General features: G+C 47.2%; 1 protein-coding gene across 2 annotated transcripts in view; it reads right to left on the bottom strand.

Moving 5' to 3' along the window:
- Positions 1-17,133, bottom strand: part of LOC125718625 (semaphorin-6D-like) — a 105,161-nt gene that overhangs the window by 10,315 nt on the left and 77,713 nt on the right. For both annotated transcript variants that reach the window (XM_048992545.1, XM_048992544.1), the window contains exons 9-19: positions 13,703-13,793; positions 13,418-13,540; positions 13,219-13,307; positions 12,675-12,892; positions 12,412-12,543; positions 11,281-11,436; positions 10,688-10,861; positions 9,557-9,694; positions 7,122-7,199; positions 3,506-3,564; positions 2,924-2,974 (exon numbers count right to left, since the gene is read on the bottom strand). In XM_048992545.1, the coding sequence (XP_048848502.1) occupies positions 2,924-2,974; positions 3,506-3,564; positions 7,122-7,199; positions 9,557-9,694; positions 10,688-10,861; positions 11,281-11,436; positions 12,412-12,543; positions 12,675-12,892; positions 13,219-13,307; positions 13,418-13,540; positions 13,703-13,793 (1,309 nt within the window). The remainder of the gene's footprint in view (positions 1-2,923; positions 2,975-3,505; positions 3,565-7,121; positions 7,200-9,556; positions 9,695-10,687; positions 10,862-11,280; positions 11,437-12,411; positions 12,544-12,674; positions 12,893-13,218; positions 13,308-13,417; positions 13,541-13,702; positions 13,794-17,133) is intronic.

Genomic DNA, 17,133 nt, shown 5'->3' with positions numbered 1-17,133 from the left:
GTTCCTGTAAAAATACATAATAATATGCTTCCATTAGCTTCACAGACCTATTCAGGGACTAAGTTTGGTCTAATTAGATGTTAATATCGGGTCAAGTGAGGAGATCTTTAGCTGATATTTGCCAAAGGGATCACATGGACTAGTGATTCAGGTTTCCTTGTGACTGGCTTTCAGTTTCACAGATTTCACTATTGGACAAGTTATATTAGGAAATGTTCTGCTCTTGACCAGCACAAAATCTCCCACTGTCCTGGGTTGGGGGAACTTGAGTAGACTAATATAAGCTTCTCCTGCTGTATATCAGACTTGCCAACTCTCACGCATCTGGCGTGACGCTCACACTTTCAGACTCTCGGGCTTATGCAAGAAATCTTAAGGCAAATCTATATTATTCCATTATAAACCTAAAATTAGCTACATCAAAAGCATTGGGGTAGTAGTAGCTGCAAAACCTACAGACTATTTACAAGGTCGTAAAAGCGTTACACGCATGTAAATGTGGGTGCATGTGTGTGCATGTCTGTCTCGAACTGAAAATCTCCCCTGCCAACTAACCAAAGTATATATATCTTGTATATATATATATATATCTTGTATATAAGGTCCTACAGCCCAACAAGTAGAGCATTACACTAACAACGCAGATCATGGGCTCAGATCGCAGGGAGGAGACATAAATAGTAAGTCTTCCCTCTACTGTAAGTTGCATTGAATAAAAGCAGCCCCCCCAAATATATGTGAAATGCACCTAAGATCTGTGAGATCCACGGAACCATCAGCAGACTTAATGGTCCCATTTTTACAAAAGAAGGGACTCAATATGGAGCACCTCACTGTGCGAATGACAAATCCTGCAGCCAATGCACTACGGCAGCAGTCTGCACTACGGCAGCAGACCGGCACCACTGAGACCCCCAAATTGTTTTTTGCCCCCACCCTTCACATTTCACTCTAAGAGCAACAGCGCGAGTAAAATGCAAATGGATTCCATCATGTAAGCAACTGCAGCGTGATCTTACTCTGGTGTCATAGCTGAAGCGAAGGAACCATAGAAGTGGAGACGGAAATCCCAGCGTTTGCTGGGACGGGGTTATATAAGGCCTCAGTTGGCGTCTGTGTGTTCATATTCATATGTAATCGGTGAAATGCATTATGGGCGACATACTGTGCAGAGGGGGTCTGATAGTTAGACATCATCTTCAGTGCCATGACCGCGATGCAGTGGCTCAGCTCAGAATGCACCCTGGGGGTCTTCCTGTTTTCCTGATGACAGGGTTTGCCAGGGTGGGACTCCCTACGCACGAAAGCTCCCTGCCCCCCCGGGGAGATGAGCGAGCACACAGGACAGGGAGTGGGGAGAATGGAAAAGGAGGCGCCTTACATTCTCTCCTTAATTTGATTTGGGATTTTTTTCCTTCAGGTATAGGAATGGAATGAGAACACACACACACACACACACACATCACCCTGAAGGATGAGGCAGCAGGGTCTGATCTAAAGGGCCGTATTTCCTGGGTTGTGTGTCAGGGTCTGGCCTCCCAGGAACCCTTATGAACCCTCTGGCTAACGGCTCCCTTGCTCAATCCAGGTCTCTTTGTTGCACTTTGTGCTTTTGTTAAAAAAAAAAAAAAAAACAGTACAACACAGGCAGAGATTGAAATTAATGAGCTGCCTGTGATTCGAGGGCCACAATGTCTGCTACACGAGCGAGGCAGAGTCATCTGGTTTCTGTGGCGACGTGGAGGACGTGTGACACAAAAAGCAGAATTAATTGGGCGGTGGGGGGGGGGGGGGGGGTCCTTCATCATCAGAATTGCTGCTGGGGATGGCGGGGGTGGGAAGGAATGGAAGCTACTTTGGATGCACAAATGGCTCCAGTCATTTTTCTAAGGGGCGGTGCGTCACATGGGAATGTTGGAAGATGGACATCTCCCTGACAATGTAAGAAGCCACTCCCCACCTTCTGATGATCTATTCTAGGGGCGATTAGCGATTATGGGATGTTTTTAAGGCGGGGATCATAAGAGGGGCCATAATTCCTGCTGGGGGGGCCAGCCTTGTCATTAGCCAATGATATGATGTGAATCAGTCAGTGACAGGAGAGGGGCCACACTGCGGGCCAATCAGCTTTCAGCTGGGATCACTGCTCAATGGCCCCGCCCCTGCATACACCCCTGAACTATCTGTGCTTATTACAGCTGCCTGATATACTGGGGGGGCACTTTCAGCACAATGAACTGTATTTTCTACAAAGTTTGTTGTTCTTCCCTTTTGAGTTCAGATGCCACATAACCAAACAACTGAGAGAGACAAGCTGACTGGCCATTTGAGAGGTGTGTTCAGTTACCACCTTGATGGTGCTGCTATGTGTCATTGTCACTAATGCAATGCACAGGCCAACGACGAACTTAAATAAATGCTGGGTTAAAATGGTACAGCCTTTCCCTGCATGACATCTAGAAGGAACCACAGAATCCCATGTTTCTAATTAAATGAATAGCAAATAACTGACTCCGTCCATTTTTTGTTGTGTTTGAGATGAGACCGTCAATGACCAAAAGTCAGGCTGCATCATCATATGTTACAGTACTGGGAACCAAAACTTAGTCCTCAGAAATTTTCTCTGAGTGAGTTTTGGAAATTTGCCCTTAAAATGTCAGCTATACTTGGAACAAGCTCAGTTAACTGATTTTAACAATTTAATGTACTGTATCAGTGTAAATTACTTGCGTACAACTCCTCGCTTACTTGCGTTGTCAATTGCAAATTGGCAAAAGAATGCGTATAAAAGGCCACATGCCAAAACAGAAAATGGGAAACCACGATTTGTGTCGTTTGGAGAGAGCTCAACCCACGCAAAGTTCAGAAGAATTATGAGCGAAACAGACGATCGAGGAGTCAAAGAAAACAAAAGCCCACTGACCGTAAGCGGAATCGATGGCTATGTTCTGCTTCCGTGTGGTGGCCAGTACATCTGCAAACAGACAAGCAACAGACTCATAACTGGAAGCAGAAAAAGTGACATCATAAACCAGATCGATAAAACAATCGATTCTACCATTGAACTGCAACTCGTTTTTTTTTAAATATTGCTATTTTCACTCCATCCATCCATCCATCCATCCATCCATCCATCCATCCATCCATCCATCCATCCATCCATCCATCCATCCATCCATCCAGGATTTTTAATAAATGATATATTTCATTGCTCACAGTCGCAGGGCATTTTATAAGTATCACACATTACTGATACTTTCCTTTGGATTTACTTTTTATTAACTTAATTAATTTTTCAAAATGGCATCTGTGTTTCAGGACACCGTGAAACAGATTTAGGATTCTGGCAACGGGGAAAGACACATCAACAATAACGTTTTGAAATAGGCTTGCAGTAAAGTAAAAAGTAAAAAAAAACAATAATTACATTTTTACCAGGCATAATCAGAATGGAACATGCCATGCATCCCCCTGGGTACATTTTAATTATGTGCGTCATGCTCACCATGGCAGCTGTCCACGTGTTCAGCGTGGTCGTTCTCAACATCCTGCTCGAACCCGGCCCTGAGGGACACAAGAGGTAAAGACAGCAGGTCATTAGCCTGGCTGCATGCTTTCTTGTTGTTCTTTAATGCGACCTACCTTGGCTTCATTTGCTCTGCCAAATCCCAGCAATCAGATGCAAATAAACACCGTGGAATCGACGGAAAGCACATTAGGCTACACTGACACTGTTTAGCTGTCCCCTGAGCCACCTGCTTCTCAAAGATCCAATTAATGGCTGCAGGAAGTACAATATGTGAAGGAAAGAGACTCAAAAAAGTTATTTTTTACCAGGAAAAAAAAACGGGATCAGAAAGAACCGGAGTGTCTCTGGAGTCTTTACGCTATCAAATACCCAGAAGTCCCTGCACCTCCATGTCGCTACCAGCTTGGGGTGATTTCATTTGCCCTCGCCACGGTGACATTTAATATTTTGGGGGATAGATTGAATTAGCCTCTTCCTGGATTCTTGTGCCTCGAGTTCTCTGGCAGCAGCCACCCCCCCCCCCCCCCCCCCAGAGCTGATATCCCTTTACTCCCCATACACGTGGCTTAACTAAACACGGCCACTTTTATAATTCGACTCCCCTCTGGCGAGAAACCGAAACGCTCGGTGTGCCGATCAATCAGCCACCCACCGCCCGGTACCATAAATACCGGCAAATCCATTTATAAGGAGTATTGACAGCGGGTGGTTGGTGGTGGGGAGGGGGGCATGTGAGAAGGTGTTCCATTTACGTGGAAGCAGCCTCTGTCTCCATTAGGAGGGCAGATTAAGGGGCCTGTCAGTATCGTACAAGCGGCTTCATCTGTGGCTACCCGTTGATTCAATTTTTTTTCAACCCGGCACTGAGCCAAAGTTTCCCTGTTAGTTGTTTACCTGACCGCCCCCCCCCCCCACTCCCCCCCATTCCATTAGTGTAAGCCATATGGAAGCATATGGCTTACTACATATGGGCTCCCATCACTGCCCAACCTTCACCTGCGTTATCGGCCAATCTCCAGGGGTGCTTTAATGCACAGGTTCACCCAGGCCGAAGCCAAGGGGCCTATGCTAAAAAAGGACCTCAGCAAAGCCTGTCTAATTACATTTTAAAGACTTGCCATCCTTCCCGTTTTTTTACAGGACATAAATTTTAGCTCCCCCTAACCACCTCTCCGCTTGACAACTACACCATCATAGAAAACGATATGGGGCCCGCTTACAACTGAAACAGTCCGGAGGCCTCTGACCCTCTTAAATGGGCTTCAGTGCAGTGATACGATTGGTGTGTGGAGTTCTGCGGAAGAAAATAGTTCCTATAAGGAACTGCTCACCGCAAAGTCTGAGTATTATGTTCAGTAATGAGTTATGATTTCTAGCGAGAGAGGTCACTGTTGAATTTGTCAAATGTATTTTTTTTTGGTGCTAAAGCCCATCTAAAACATATGTTTTCTGGTTTTTGGGTGACGGGTTCCTTCAGTGCACCTCCGCTGGTCTCTGTCCTGGCTCGATGGGGAAGAGGGCAGACAGGCACACTTCTAGCTAATTGGCTAGCGATGGCGCTACATAAGTACACTCGTGCTAAACAGAGGAGGAGCAAGAAAGAGAAACATCGACACGCAGCACGCTCTTATACTGCATTACAACTCTCTGACAGATGTTGCTAATAGAAAAATGACTAATCAATGACTTCATGTGCCACTCGCCGCGGCATCAGAGATGCTACTCCTGACGGCTAAAGCGCTCGACGCTAAACGTGCCGGCGCTCCCGGGTGCAGAGCCGGGCTGCGCACTGCAGAGATGCTTAGAACCCCTTTCACTGGATCTCATCTGTTGTTTCGCTCCAAGCGCCCCACAGTACGTTCCTCTCCGAGACGAGATTCACCGCCAAGGCATCTGCTGAGGTCACATCTGGATCGACTCCCCCTCCACAAAAAACCGGCAGCTCTGCTATGCGAACCGGGAGAACGTCTGGCTTCGTGAACCGTAATGAAAAAAAATCCTCCTGTTGTTTGTACTGCTTTTCGCTCGTAAAAAATCCATCCGAAGACGTTCCGTGAGCCTCTTGCTCCTCAGCTGTACTACCCACATGAGAGAAGGCCTGAAATTTATGTCTCTATGGAGTCTTCGGGCTTAACAACGTGATGTTTGTATCCCTTCAAATCCTTCTCCTCGCTCTCCCTTAAATACGGATATCACGTTGTGTCACGTATCATCTTGCAGGTTGGGAAAATGAAATCATGTCATAATTACAGCTTTGAAAAGATGCCTTTGCTCCTTTTTAAGGTCACAACATCATCGAATGACTCTAGGTCATGGAACAAAAAGAAGAAAATGTATTCAGGAAACAAGTGGTCTGCATCTGTCCATAGCTGAGGGTGTGCTTTATGCAGATGCCAGCCAACATGTTCACGGAGGCCTTGGATGGCACTTAGAGCGATGTAGGGTGGTTAATCCACATGGCTGATCTATGGGAAAAATAAAAATGCCTAGGGGCATCACTAAATTTGACTTTTGTGGAATGAAAACTGATCTGCAAAGTGATCAAGATAAATGCAATTTGGCAGAAAAAAACAACACTGACAATGAGCTTTCTGTAGCTCTGGAAAGAGTGAAAGAAACAGGCTGGGTTTTTTTAGACAGGCAGACTGCTAGACAGACCATGATGGACCCCATTCGCCTGAACACTTTTTTCGATTGCATGCATGTCAAATTACTAAGTGTCATATTACTCCATTCCACTTCATAAGAACGGACAGATTGGTTTTGCTCAAATCCAATTGCAGCATGTCAAAGTTAAAGAATAAATGCTTGGTGATCGTCTGTTATGAAGGCATTGTGTCCTGGGGTACGACTATGATTTATTAATGAACAGCAAAACAAAAATCCTTCCTTCTAAGAGCCTCCAGTGAGACAGGGATGCTTTTATAAATTGGATCAGAGGAAATAGGTGCAGCCAAACATACGGACACATTGTGAAAAACATATGGTGAGTCAGTGCTCTTGTATGCGATGGACACGGACCAATGTTCGCTTTAATGCAAGGGTTCAGTAGAGCGAGACAAGAGCCCCAACTTCCACCGGCATGGATGATAGTGTAGCATCCCTTAATTTCCTGGGCAGCATATTCACTGAGTTTAGCAGCGGGGTGATACCCGCATCCAGCGGCTGTCGATCTTATCTAAAACCAGGTGTCACTCATTGAGTCTCAGCGAGGGTGATACCCATGTCCAGTGGCTGTTCGGTTTTACCTAAATCCTGGTCTCACTCATCGAGACGCAGCGAGGGTCATACCTGCGTCCAGTGGCTGTCGGTCTTACTTAAAACCAGGTGTCACTCATCTAGTCTCAGAGAGGGTCATACCCATGTCCAGGGGCTGTTCGGTTTTACCTAAATCCTGGTCTCACTCATCGAGTCACAGCGAGGGTGATACCCATGTCCAGCAGCTGTTGGTCTTAGCTAAAGCCCAGTCTCACTCATCGGGTGGCAGTGAGGGTGATACCGCATACAGCAGCTGTCGGTCTTAGCTAAAGCCCAGTCTCACTCATCGGGTGGCAGTGAGGGTGATGCCGCATACAGCAGCTGCTCTTCTTACCTAAAGCCCGGTGCACTGGTGGCACAGCTTCCTGTCTTCAGCCAGATGCAGTATGGGTCACGGGAAGCCAAGCAGCTTCTAGGAGACCAAGGAAGAAGTGATGTCAGCACTTTGGAAGAGCCATAAGCATGCCTGGGGGAAGTCATCTGACATAGTGGACAAGTAACGTGAAGGTCCCAGAAGAAGGTTCGCTCTTATTCCGAATCCCTCCAGCAAAAATACCCAGATGTACACACAGGTGGAAAAAGTCACTTTGGATAAATTTGACATTCAAGCATCCGCATGTAAATGTTTTCATATGGAGGCTACAGAACAGGACAGGAGCGTTTTTTTAAAATTAGATAACAGTGAGTCACACTGCCTGATCCACCAGCTCATACGGGAGCAAACTAAGTTGAGTCAAGCTACTTAAAGAAAAATCATTCATTTTGGCTCAGACTGAATTTCCACTGAAATGTTAAAAGTAATTACAAGCTTTTAAATTTAAACACGAACAGTTTTTATTAAAAAAAAATAGTTTTTGTAGAGAATGTGATGCTAGAATTACATTTCCCATTAATGGGAAAATGTCGGTATATTTGCCAGATATTGGAATTGATTGCAGGTCTGTTAATTATCAGGATCCTATATTTGTTTCTTTAAACTGTAAATAATTATCTACAGGCTTGGTATTTGTATGGCTTTGGCCCCTTTAGTATTTGGGGATGAAACCTTCCGGCTTGGGCTGCCTCAGGGATTCATTCTTAGAACCAATCAAAATTCCAGAATGATCATGGCTGGAATGCAGGAAGATGTACTGTCAGCCCCAGGGATCCTGGAGTCCGACGCTGCCTTGTCAAGATGCTCGACCGACCATGGGAACTCAGACTGTCAACATGACTACAACAGGAAGAACAACACCTGCATTTACAGCCCCATCCTTAAATGGATGCTCCACAAAAGTCTTAGGATGTCACTGTGAACAGGCTCGCAGTGGGAAACCTCGGTGGGATGGAGATGAATCCTCTCCTTTGTTTCCTTACTCTACCCTCATCTAGCAGAAATCCACCGATATGGTGATCGGGCTTCTCTGGATTGCCTTGCACTGATTTTAGTGGTTTTTTGCTGTGACGAGAATTGAGGCGGCTTCAGGTTCACTTAGGGACACAAACTCTCTCTCCTGTCCTGCCAAACCTGTGAGGTCTATTTGAGCCTTGCAACAGAAAAAGAGAAGGCTGCAACTTCTTGGGCTTTCGGATGAGGTCTCACACCGTGCCGCTGTTGCTCTGGTGACAGGCTGTCTGAAACGCTCAAACTCTGACTGCCGCAGAGCCGCAGGGGATGCGAACAAGCTGTGCGGCAAACTTTTAAGGTAGGACATCTGTACCAAGTCTGATCTTCTCTCCTATTAAGCACACGATTTAGGGCTGAAGGTCTTAACACCTCAGATGATTTACTCAGAAAGGGATACAAGTCTGATTTCATTCATCTGAAGGAAAGATATGAAATGTTGTTCTAATATATGCTTATTCATTTATCTGCTACACTTCCTGGACAGTCCTGGAGCCAGTCCCAAGCAGTACTGGGCAGAGGCACATCACTTGGGATGCTAGTCCATTGTAGGGCATATACACGTACATAGTCATACCCTATGGGCAATTTACAGATGACAGATATTCTAACTGCATGCCTTTGGACTGTGTTAGGAAACCTAAAGGAATCCTGCACAACACAGGAATATACAAACCACACACATACAAAGTGGAGATGGGATTTAAACCTCTAACCCTGAGTCATTATGCCACGCCCATTTGTCCAGATCTCTCCAGTGCATTCTGGGGTTAAATGGTCACAGATTTACATCAGTTTCCAGTGGCACTGCTTTACAGCCGGTGATCTGGCTGCGAGCCCACCTGTCATTTCCACGAAATCCCGGGATGCCTGATGCATGCATTATGGCAACTGTAATTGGAGACACGGCCTGGAGCCTTTCACCACCTCCGGTACCACAGAGTGACTGCTGATTGGTGGTTCTCAGCCAATAGGAATGCAGTAACTGGTGGAACAGGCTGTCAATCAGCTGTCGCTATTGAATGAAAACCAATGTTGTGGGCGTCGCCGTGCACGTGCCAAATGTGAGCGAATGTTTTTGATCATTTGGGAACAACCCTCTTCCTCTATCCCATTTTAACAACTTAATCTATGATTCTGGCTAATATATGTATGTTTGTGTGTGTGTGTGTGTGTGTGTGTGTGTGTGTGTATAGATAGCGGCAGAATGAAGTGACATCAGCTTCTCTTTATACCTGAGACGGATACATTCGACCCTCGGAAGCTCAAATCTGACACCTCGCTCGCGACAGCTTCCGTAACGAGCTGCTGTGCGCCCAGACTGACAGGCGGATTGTTTTGGGAGCCTGTCACTGAGGAAACTGGATGTCCGGAATGCCACTCACTTCTTGCAGGAGCCGTAGTCAGAGCAGCGGCTGAGCGGGACGCGGATGACGCAGCTGGAGAAGGCCACGAACAGGGCGTGGTGCTCCTTGTCCAGCTCCAAGCCCAGGACTCTCCGGTCCTCCCCGTGCACATTACACCTGGAGAAGCGGCACAACCAGTCAACATCAGCGTGGCTTCCAGCAACTGTGTGTGGGGCTGGGCTTCCCCTGCCTAGATCCTCCAAAAACCAGGGGCCCCACGAAGACAGAATTTACATTGATGAATATAATATTGTCAGTAGCATTTTTAGCAACGGTTTTCAGTATGAAGTCCTGCTCCCCCCGTCCAAGTTGTAATGGACTATTCTACATCTTAATCTCCCTGCTTCATTACAAACTTAGGTAAACAGACATATTTGAGCAGGATCCTGGTCCTGTTTCTGCCTAGAGCCTCCAAATCTTTAACTCTGGCTGCAGGTGGCTGGAAATTTGTGAAACTGATAAACCATGATTATAAACGGCAGCACATTTCGTTCAAGAGGACCAAAATGTTGTGACTGAAAGAGTCCTGCACGAGGAAATAAGAACACAAAGAGAGAGCCCCCAGGGGGGCCACGAGATTGATGCAGCTCCTGTCACTCAGCAAGAAAGTTACAGGTTCAAACTCTGGAAAAGCTGTCAGATCAGGGTGCCTGGCTGGGCCTATTTAAAGATGCATGCGTGTCAATGGATACCTGTCACTGTGAGGTAAAACCCAGGAGAAACATCTATCAGAACACCAGACCAGAAGCCAAAGTCCATGAGAGAGTGCAGTGATATCAAGGCAATATCTCTGAAACTCATTCTCAGACGAGCTAAATTTCCCTATATTTATGAGGACATTTACATTTTATTTATTTATCCCAAAGCAATGCGCAACCAGAAACAGAGGGTCAGACAGTGCACTGAGCAATTGGCAGTGAAGGCCGTACTCAAGGTGAAATCATGGGGATTCAAACCTGTGACCTTCCCCCCACAGGCCCAGCATCCTAACCCACTGAGCCACACGGCACTACCGGGCCATTGCATATTTCACACATTATTACCTATTTAATTAACCTTCAGCTGATAGAGGTTAAACAGGGATAAACGCGCAGACCGCGCCGGGCTCACTTGGAGGGATTGTAGACGTCGATGTCTTCCAGGAGCTGCGAGGCGAAGGTGGCGTTCGGGTGGACGCTGGCCAGCACCTTCAGCACCCTGCCATCTTCCGAGCCCAGAAACAGCACGGTGTAGTTCCTGTAGGGCCCGGCGGAGGGGTCCACGGCAACCTGGGTTAACTTGTATCTATGGACACAAAAATAATTAGAACAACTTACACCCTGTTAAAGTGACATTCTCGTCTCTAATAATGCAATAATGCTTAATGTATATTTGTGTTGTCAAATTATTCTGTTGAAAAGGCTGCACTAGCAATTAAACAGAAAACACTTCTCTGAAATTAGGCTTCATTATTATGCATGATGGAAAAACAAGGCTGATTTTGGACAGGAACTGCAGACTGTGTGTCATCTACCTTTTCATCATCTAGTCTTGCTGACTCAGTCTCCCTGACGCATGTGGAGAGACAAATCAGCCCTGCTAGATGGCTGCGGCAAAATCTAAGCATCTGTACGAGGCCCCACACTGTCTCCTCCATGGGGGGCGGCACTGCCAGCTCCATGGAGTCGTACCTACGCTGTGGGGGAGGGGGGGGAGGCGCGTACCTGCTGCCGGTGAGGGTAAAGCAGGGCCGGTCATTGACGGAGGGCACCGCCTCATCCATGAGTGGGTAGGACTTAATGAAGGTCAGCATTTCATCGGGGAAGGTGATGGAGGATTTGTAGGCGGCCGCTGGGCCGTCACCTGCACAGCATCCGGGCCTGAGAGGATGATGAGGGAGGATTTGTTTCAAGGTGCGAGAATTCATTCCCCCGTACTTCACTGAACTCACCAGTAAGAAGGGAAAGCTTGCAGATTCTGTTATTCTGTTGTGCATTACTGTCAGAAAAAAAGTGCACAGCCCTGGTACAGACAACATTAATGTACCCCAATAGTACAACAATGTTTCATTTCTGTGCCTTAAATTAGACTAAAAGATACATTTACCTACAGTGATTAGCAGACCCTCGAGGGTACAAACCCAGTGACAAGTAATCCATGGGATATATTTCCAAGAAAGCTTATGTGGACTATGTGAGTTGTGGAAATATTACAAATATGCTTTTTTGGATTTCATGAGGACTAAGTGAATTTTGAATTCACTTTCACATATGACGGTTCAGCCTGATTTTAGACTATTAACGTTCTCACCTCCAGCACAACAGGTAAGACTAAGTTTGGGAAATTTGCTCTTCAGTTATTAAAATAAAATGCATCTGCCCCAAGCGGTAAAACGAATAACTCAAAGCTGCAGAGCTTGTTTTAATTAAATTATTGAATAAATAATTTACAGGGTTATTTTCTTGCAGTACAGACTCCTGGAATGTTCACTGCAAATTCCAACGTCATCGTACCATTATGAATTCCAGCAAATCATGTCATAGCAAATCATCCAGAAGCTCTGATATTCTCTAGGATACATGAACCCAATTTACTGAAGGCCACTTAGCCTAGAAGCTGTTGCCCAGGCTACAGGTCCTACAGCAGAAATAATCTAAATATAGCGGAGTGAAAAAACAAATTAGTAGATAAATATACTTTATACTGTCAGGTCAACATTGGGAGACAAAGCTTGGTGTCAGGGAGGGAATGTCAGGGAGGTCCGGATTACAGTATAGTGGACTGTTAAACTCTTATAGAAGATAAAGGTCGTTCCCTCTGTCTGAACCATGTACTAAGATGCTACCTAATCCCACCTGGGCTTGGGAACCTGATCTTCTGGCACTGGGGTCCAGGCTGACTCGCTGCTCTTCTGCTCCTTGAACCTCCCGTTGAAGACGCGCTCGATGTCGTCCATGTAGAAGGCGCACACGGCCGAGCCCGTGATGCTGAGGGGCGTGTGGAGGTCAGGAAGCAGGTAGTGAGAGGACTGGACATCGTGTGAGGTTACACACAACTCAACGGGATGGTCTGAGCTCGGTCCCGACTGCTGGTGTTACTGAGGGGAGGCGGAGCTGACCTGTTGGCCTGGGTGGTGAAGACGCCCACCACAGCAGGCCGCTGATTGATCTGCAGCACGTTGGTGAGTGACTGCAGCACGTCAAAGTAGAAGAAGGAGTCCCCTGGGACCGAGCAGTTCAGCCGGGCCTTCAGGAACGAGGTCCAGTAGCGCTCCAGCACCCGTGGGGAGCCGCCATTGTCATTCTTGCAGACCCGTGCCACCCGTGAAAATACCACCTGGGGGTAGGAGGAGCCAACTGATGATGTAGCGAGAACAGAACATACAGCAAGGCTTTTATTGGCTGATAGGAGGAGCAATGGGCAGTGGGAGGGGCTAAGAAAGGGAAGGGGCTAGCGAAGGGTTTGCAAGACGAGTGGGAAGGCAGCAAAGGCTTGGTAGAAAGTTACAGGAAACAATGAGTGAGTTTGAAGGACCTGGCCTAGACAAGTAACAGGAACAGTAGGACTTCGGACTTCATCCCTACTATATAAAGAGCTGCAAGTCTCAAGACTCCAATCTCCTGCCAGCTTATAAATATATCCTTTGTCTGCTGGTCTCTTACCTTGCCAAGTGTGGTGTACTCTACTGCGATCTCACTTAGGAAGAAATACACGTAGTTCCCATACTCTATGGCATGGAGAAAATGAGGCTCTGGAACAAGCCAACACAAAGAAACAGATTGTCACGTTCATAATAATAGGGTTTATTGCTGTCTATGTCATTTCACGGTAAGAACTTAACAAACCAAGGAGAACATTCACCTCGTAGCCACTTGGAGTCATACTTTACGGTGCGCAAGACTGGACTTCCCTCACCGAGGCTGCGGTAGATCACGGCGTCGCTTGCCAGGAAGTCAGTCATGGTGGCTGAGTAGAAGTCACCCCCTGAAGGTCGTAAAGACTAAGAGTAAACACGGTGATGCCTGAGGCTCACAATCTGTTTCAACAGCAACTATATCCCGAACTTGGCAGCTGTGATGCCCCGATGCTCTATACCGGTGGGTCATAGGGGAAATGCCGATGACGTGGTCAGTGGTGGAAACTCACCAGCAAAGAGCCCCACGTTGGACTGCCGGGACTCGAAGGGACAGCGAGCTTGACCAACCACCTCTTCCCCGTCTTGCTCGAGCGTGGACATCTGCAGAATAAAATAGAGGACTTCAGGAGCGCTTCATCTTCCTTAGCACTACAGAAACGTATCTATGTTGGGGAATTCATAACCAAGAGTTTGCGGATAGAATTTTAGTTTACTAAAGAGCATGTGTTAGATTCCGCTCTTTCACGCTTAACGCGATGAACTAGATGAGAAGCTTTCTCTTAGTGAAGAAGGAGCTTATTTCCAGTTGATATTCTGTGATGCAGTACTTCAGGTGTGCCCAATATGTCGATCGTGATCTACTGGTCGATCGCAAAGGTAGAGCTGGTAGATGGCATGGCATAAAAAATAGAGGATGGATGATGCGTTCAACTGCGCCAGCTGCTGCAAAACTCCAACAAGCGAGTGAGTGAAAGGGTATAAAAATGAATGGGGGAGTTGGACTAAGTAAGAAGCCAAAATCCTACCACTTCCATATGGAATGGAAGGAGGACTGTTTTTTTTCACCATGCCATATTCGAGGTGCGTTTGCCTCATCTGTCAGTCTACCGTCGCTATTCTGAAGAAAGGAAATGTGAAGCGGCATTTTCGGACTGTTCATAAAAACTATGACATCAACTTTCCTCCGAAAAGCGAGCTGAGAAAAAGAAAGGTGAAGGAACTAAAATCCCAGTTCAATTCAAAATTATTTTACTTATCATAAAGGGAAATTATTATTATTATCCATCCATCCATCCATTTTCCAAACCGCTTATCCTATTGGGTCGCGGGGGGTCCAGAGCCTATCCCGGAAGCAATGGGCACGAGGCAGGGAACAACCCAGGATGGGGGGCCAGCCCATCGCAGGGCACACTCACACACCAGTCACTCACACATGCACACCTACAGGCAATTTAGTAACTCCAATTAGCCTCATCATGTATTTGGACTGTGGGGGGAAACCGGAGTACCCGGAGGAAACCCCACGACGACATGGGGAGAACATGCAAACTCCACACACATGCGACCCAGGTGGAGATTCGAACCCGGGTCCCAGAGGTGTGAGGCAACAGTGCTAACCACTGCACCACCATGCCGCCCCCTATTATTATTATTATTATTAATAATAATAATAATAATAATAATAATAATAATAATAATAATAATAATAATAATAATAATAATAATAATAAAGAATAATCCATCCATCCATCCATCATCTTCCGCTTAATCCAGGGTCGGGTCGCGGGGGCAGCAGTCTCAGCAGGGGGGCCCAGACTTCCCTCTCCCTGGCCACTTCATCCAGCTCCTCTGGGGGGATCCCGAGACGTTCCCAGGCCAGCCAAGAGACATAGTCTCTCCAGCGTGTCCTGGCTCCTCCCAGTAGGACATGCCCGGAACACCTCACCAGGGAGGCGTCCAGGAGGCATCCTAATCAGATGCCCGAGCCACCTCATCTGGCTCCTCTCGATGCGGAGGAGCAGCGGCTCTACTCTGAGTCCCTCCCGAATGACTGAGCTCCTCACCCTATCTCTAAGGGAGAGCCCAGCCACCCTGCGGAGGAAACTCATTTCGGCCTCTTGCACCCGCGATCTCATTCTTTCGGTCACTACCCATAGCTCATGACCATAGGTGAGGGTAGGAACGTAGATCGACTGGTAAATCGAGAGCTTTGCCTTTTGGCTCAGCTCTCTCTTCACCATGACAGACCGATGCAGCGCCCGCATAACTGCTGACGCCGCACCGATCCGCCTGTCAATCTCCCGCTCCATTGTTCCCCCACTCGTGAACAAGACCCCGAGATACTTAAACTCCTCCACTTGGGGGAGGACCCCATCCCCAACCCGGAGAGAGCATTCTACCCTTTTCCGACTGAGAACCATGGTCTTGGATTTGAAGGTGCTGATCCTCATCCCAGCCGCTTCACACTCGGCTGCGAACTGTCCCAGTAAGAGTCGAAGGTCATGGTCCGATGAGGCCAACAGAAGCACATCATCTGCAAAAAGCAGAGACCTAATCCTGAGGTCACCGAACCGGACACCCTCAACGCCCTGGCTGCGCCTAGAAATTCTGTCCATAAAAGCTATGAACAGAATCGGTGACAAAGGGCAACCCTCACCGGAAACGAGTCCGACTTATTGCCGCCCATGCGGACCAGGCTCTGGCACCGGTCATACAGGGAACGAACAGCCCTTAAAAGGAAGCCCAGCACCCCATACTCCCGGAGCACTCCCCACAGGACTCCCCTAGGGACACGGTTGAATACCTTCTCCAAGTCCACAAAACACATGTAGCCTGGTTGGGCAAACTCCCATGAACCCTCCAAAACCCTGCGGAGAGTATAGAGCTGGTCCAACATTCCACGGCCAGGGCGAAAACCACACTGCTCCTCCTGAATCCGAGGTTCAACAATACGGTGGACCCTCCTCTCCAGGACCCCCGAATAGACCTTACCAGGGAGGCTGAGGAGTGTGATCCCCCTATAGTTGGAGCACACCCTCCGGTCCCCCTTCTTAAAGAGGGGGACCACCACCCCGGTCTGCCAGTCCAGAGGCACTGCCCCCGATGTCCACGCGATGCCGCAGATGCGTGTCAGCCAGGACAGCCCCACAGCAACCAGAGCCTTGAGGAACTCCGGGCGAATCTCATCCACCCCCGGGGCCCGGCCACCGAGGAGCTTTTTAACCACCTCAGCAACCTCCGCCCCAGAGATAGGCGAGTCCACCCCCAAGTCCCCACACTCTGCTTCCATATCGGAAGGCGTGTCATAAAGCATAATAATAATAATAATAATAATAATAATAAATATAAATAAATATATGTTTTTGCATTTTTATAGTAGGTAGATCATTTTGACTTGGTCATTTATAAGTAGCTCGCAAGCTGAAAAAGTGTGGGACTCCTGCAGTAGATGTTTCTCACAACCTTCTCAAACTTCACTTCCTGGCTTGTATGAGTTATGGCTCTTAAGGAACTGCCAGTCAGAAAGCAGGAAGTGGAGATGAACAACTTTGATTCTGGATCATCTGGCCTCGCGGCATCCTGAACGCTCAGTCCATGTTTGCAATAAGCATATTTCTTTGACAATATGCACCTTGCCTTGTGATGACAACAGGAGATGAGGACTAGGCAGTTTCCTCATTACCTTTACTATCATTTACTTGATTACAGGGCATCACACAAGCTGGAATTTCTGTGTCACAACATGATATGATGAAGCAACATAACACAGCCCTACAAAGAGCAAAGGCACTTCTGTATAAGTATGAACCGTGCCACTATGCCACACTAAAAGCACAAGAAGAGTGGAAAAAAAACGAGATCCAGTTGTTTAGGACAGGAATCGGTAGACAGCTTCTGCTGAGGGGACTTTACAGCAGTCATTGTTTCTCTGGGTGGTTAG

The sequence above is a fragment of the Brienomyrus brachyistius genome, chromosome 23 (genome assembly GCF_023856365.1).
Source record: "Brienomyrus brachyistius isolate T26 chromosome 23, BBRACH_0.4, whole genome shotgun sequence".
NCBI classification, from domain to species: domain Eukaryota; kingdom Metazoa; phylum Chordata; class Actinopteri; order Osteoglossiformes; family Mormyridae; genus Brienomyrus; species Brienomyrus brachyistius.
The sequence above is the reverse complement of the archived record's forward strand: the minus strand, read 5'-3'. Positions and strand labels throughout refer to the sequence as shown.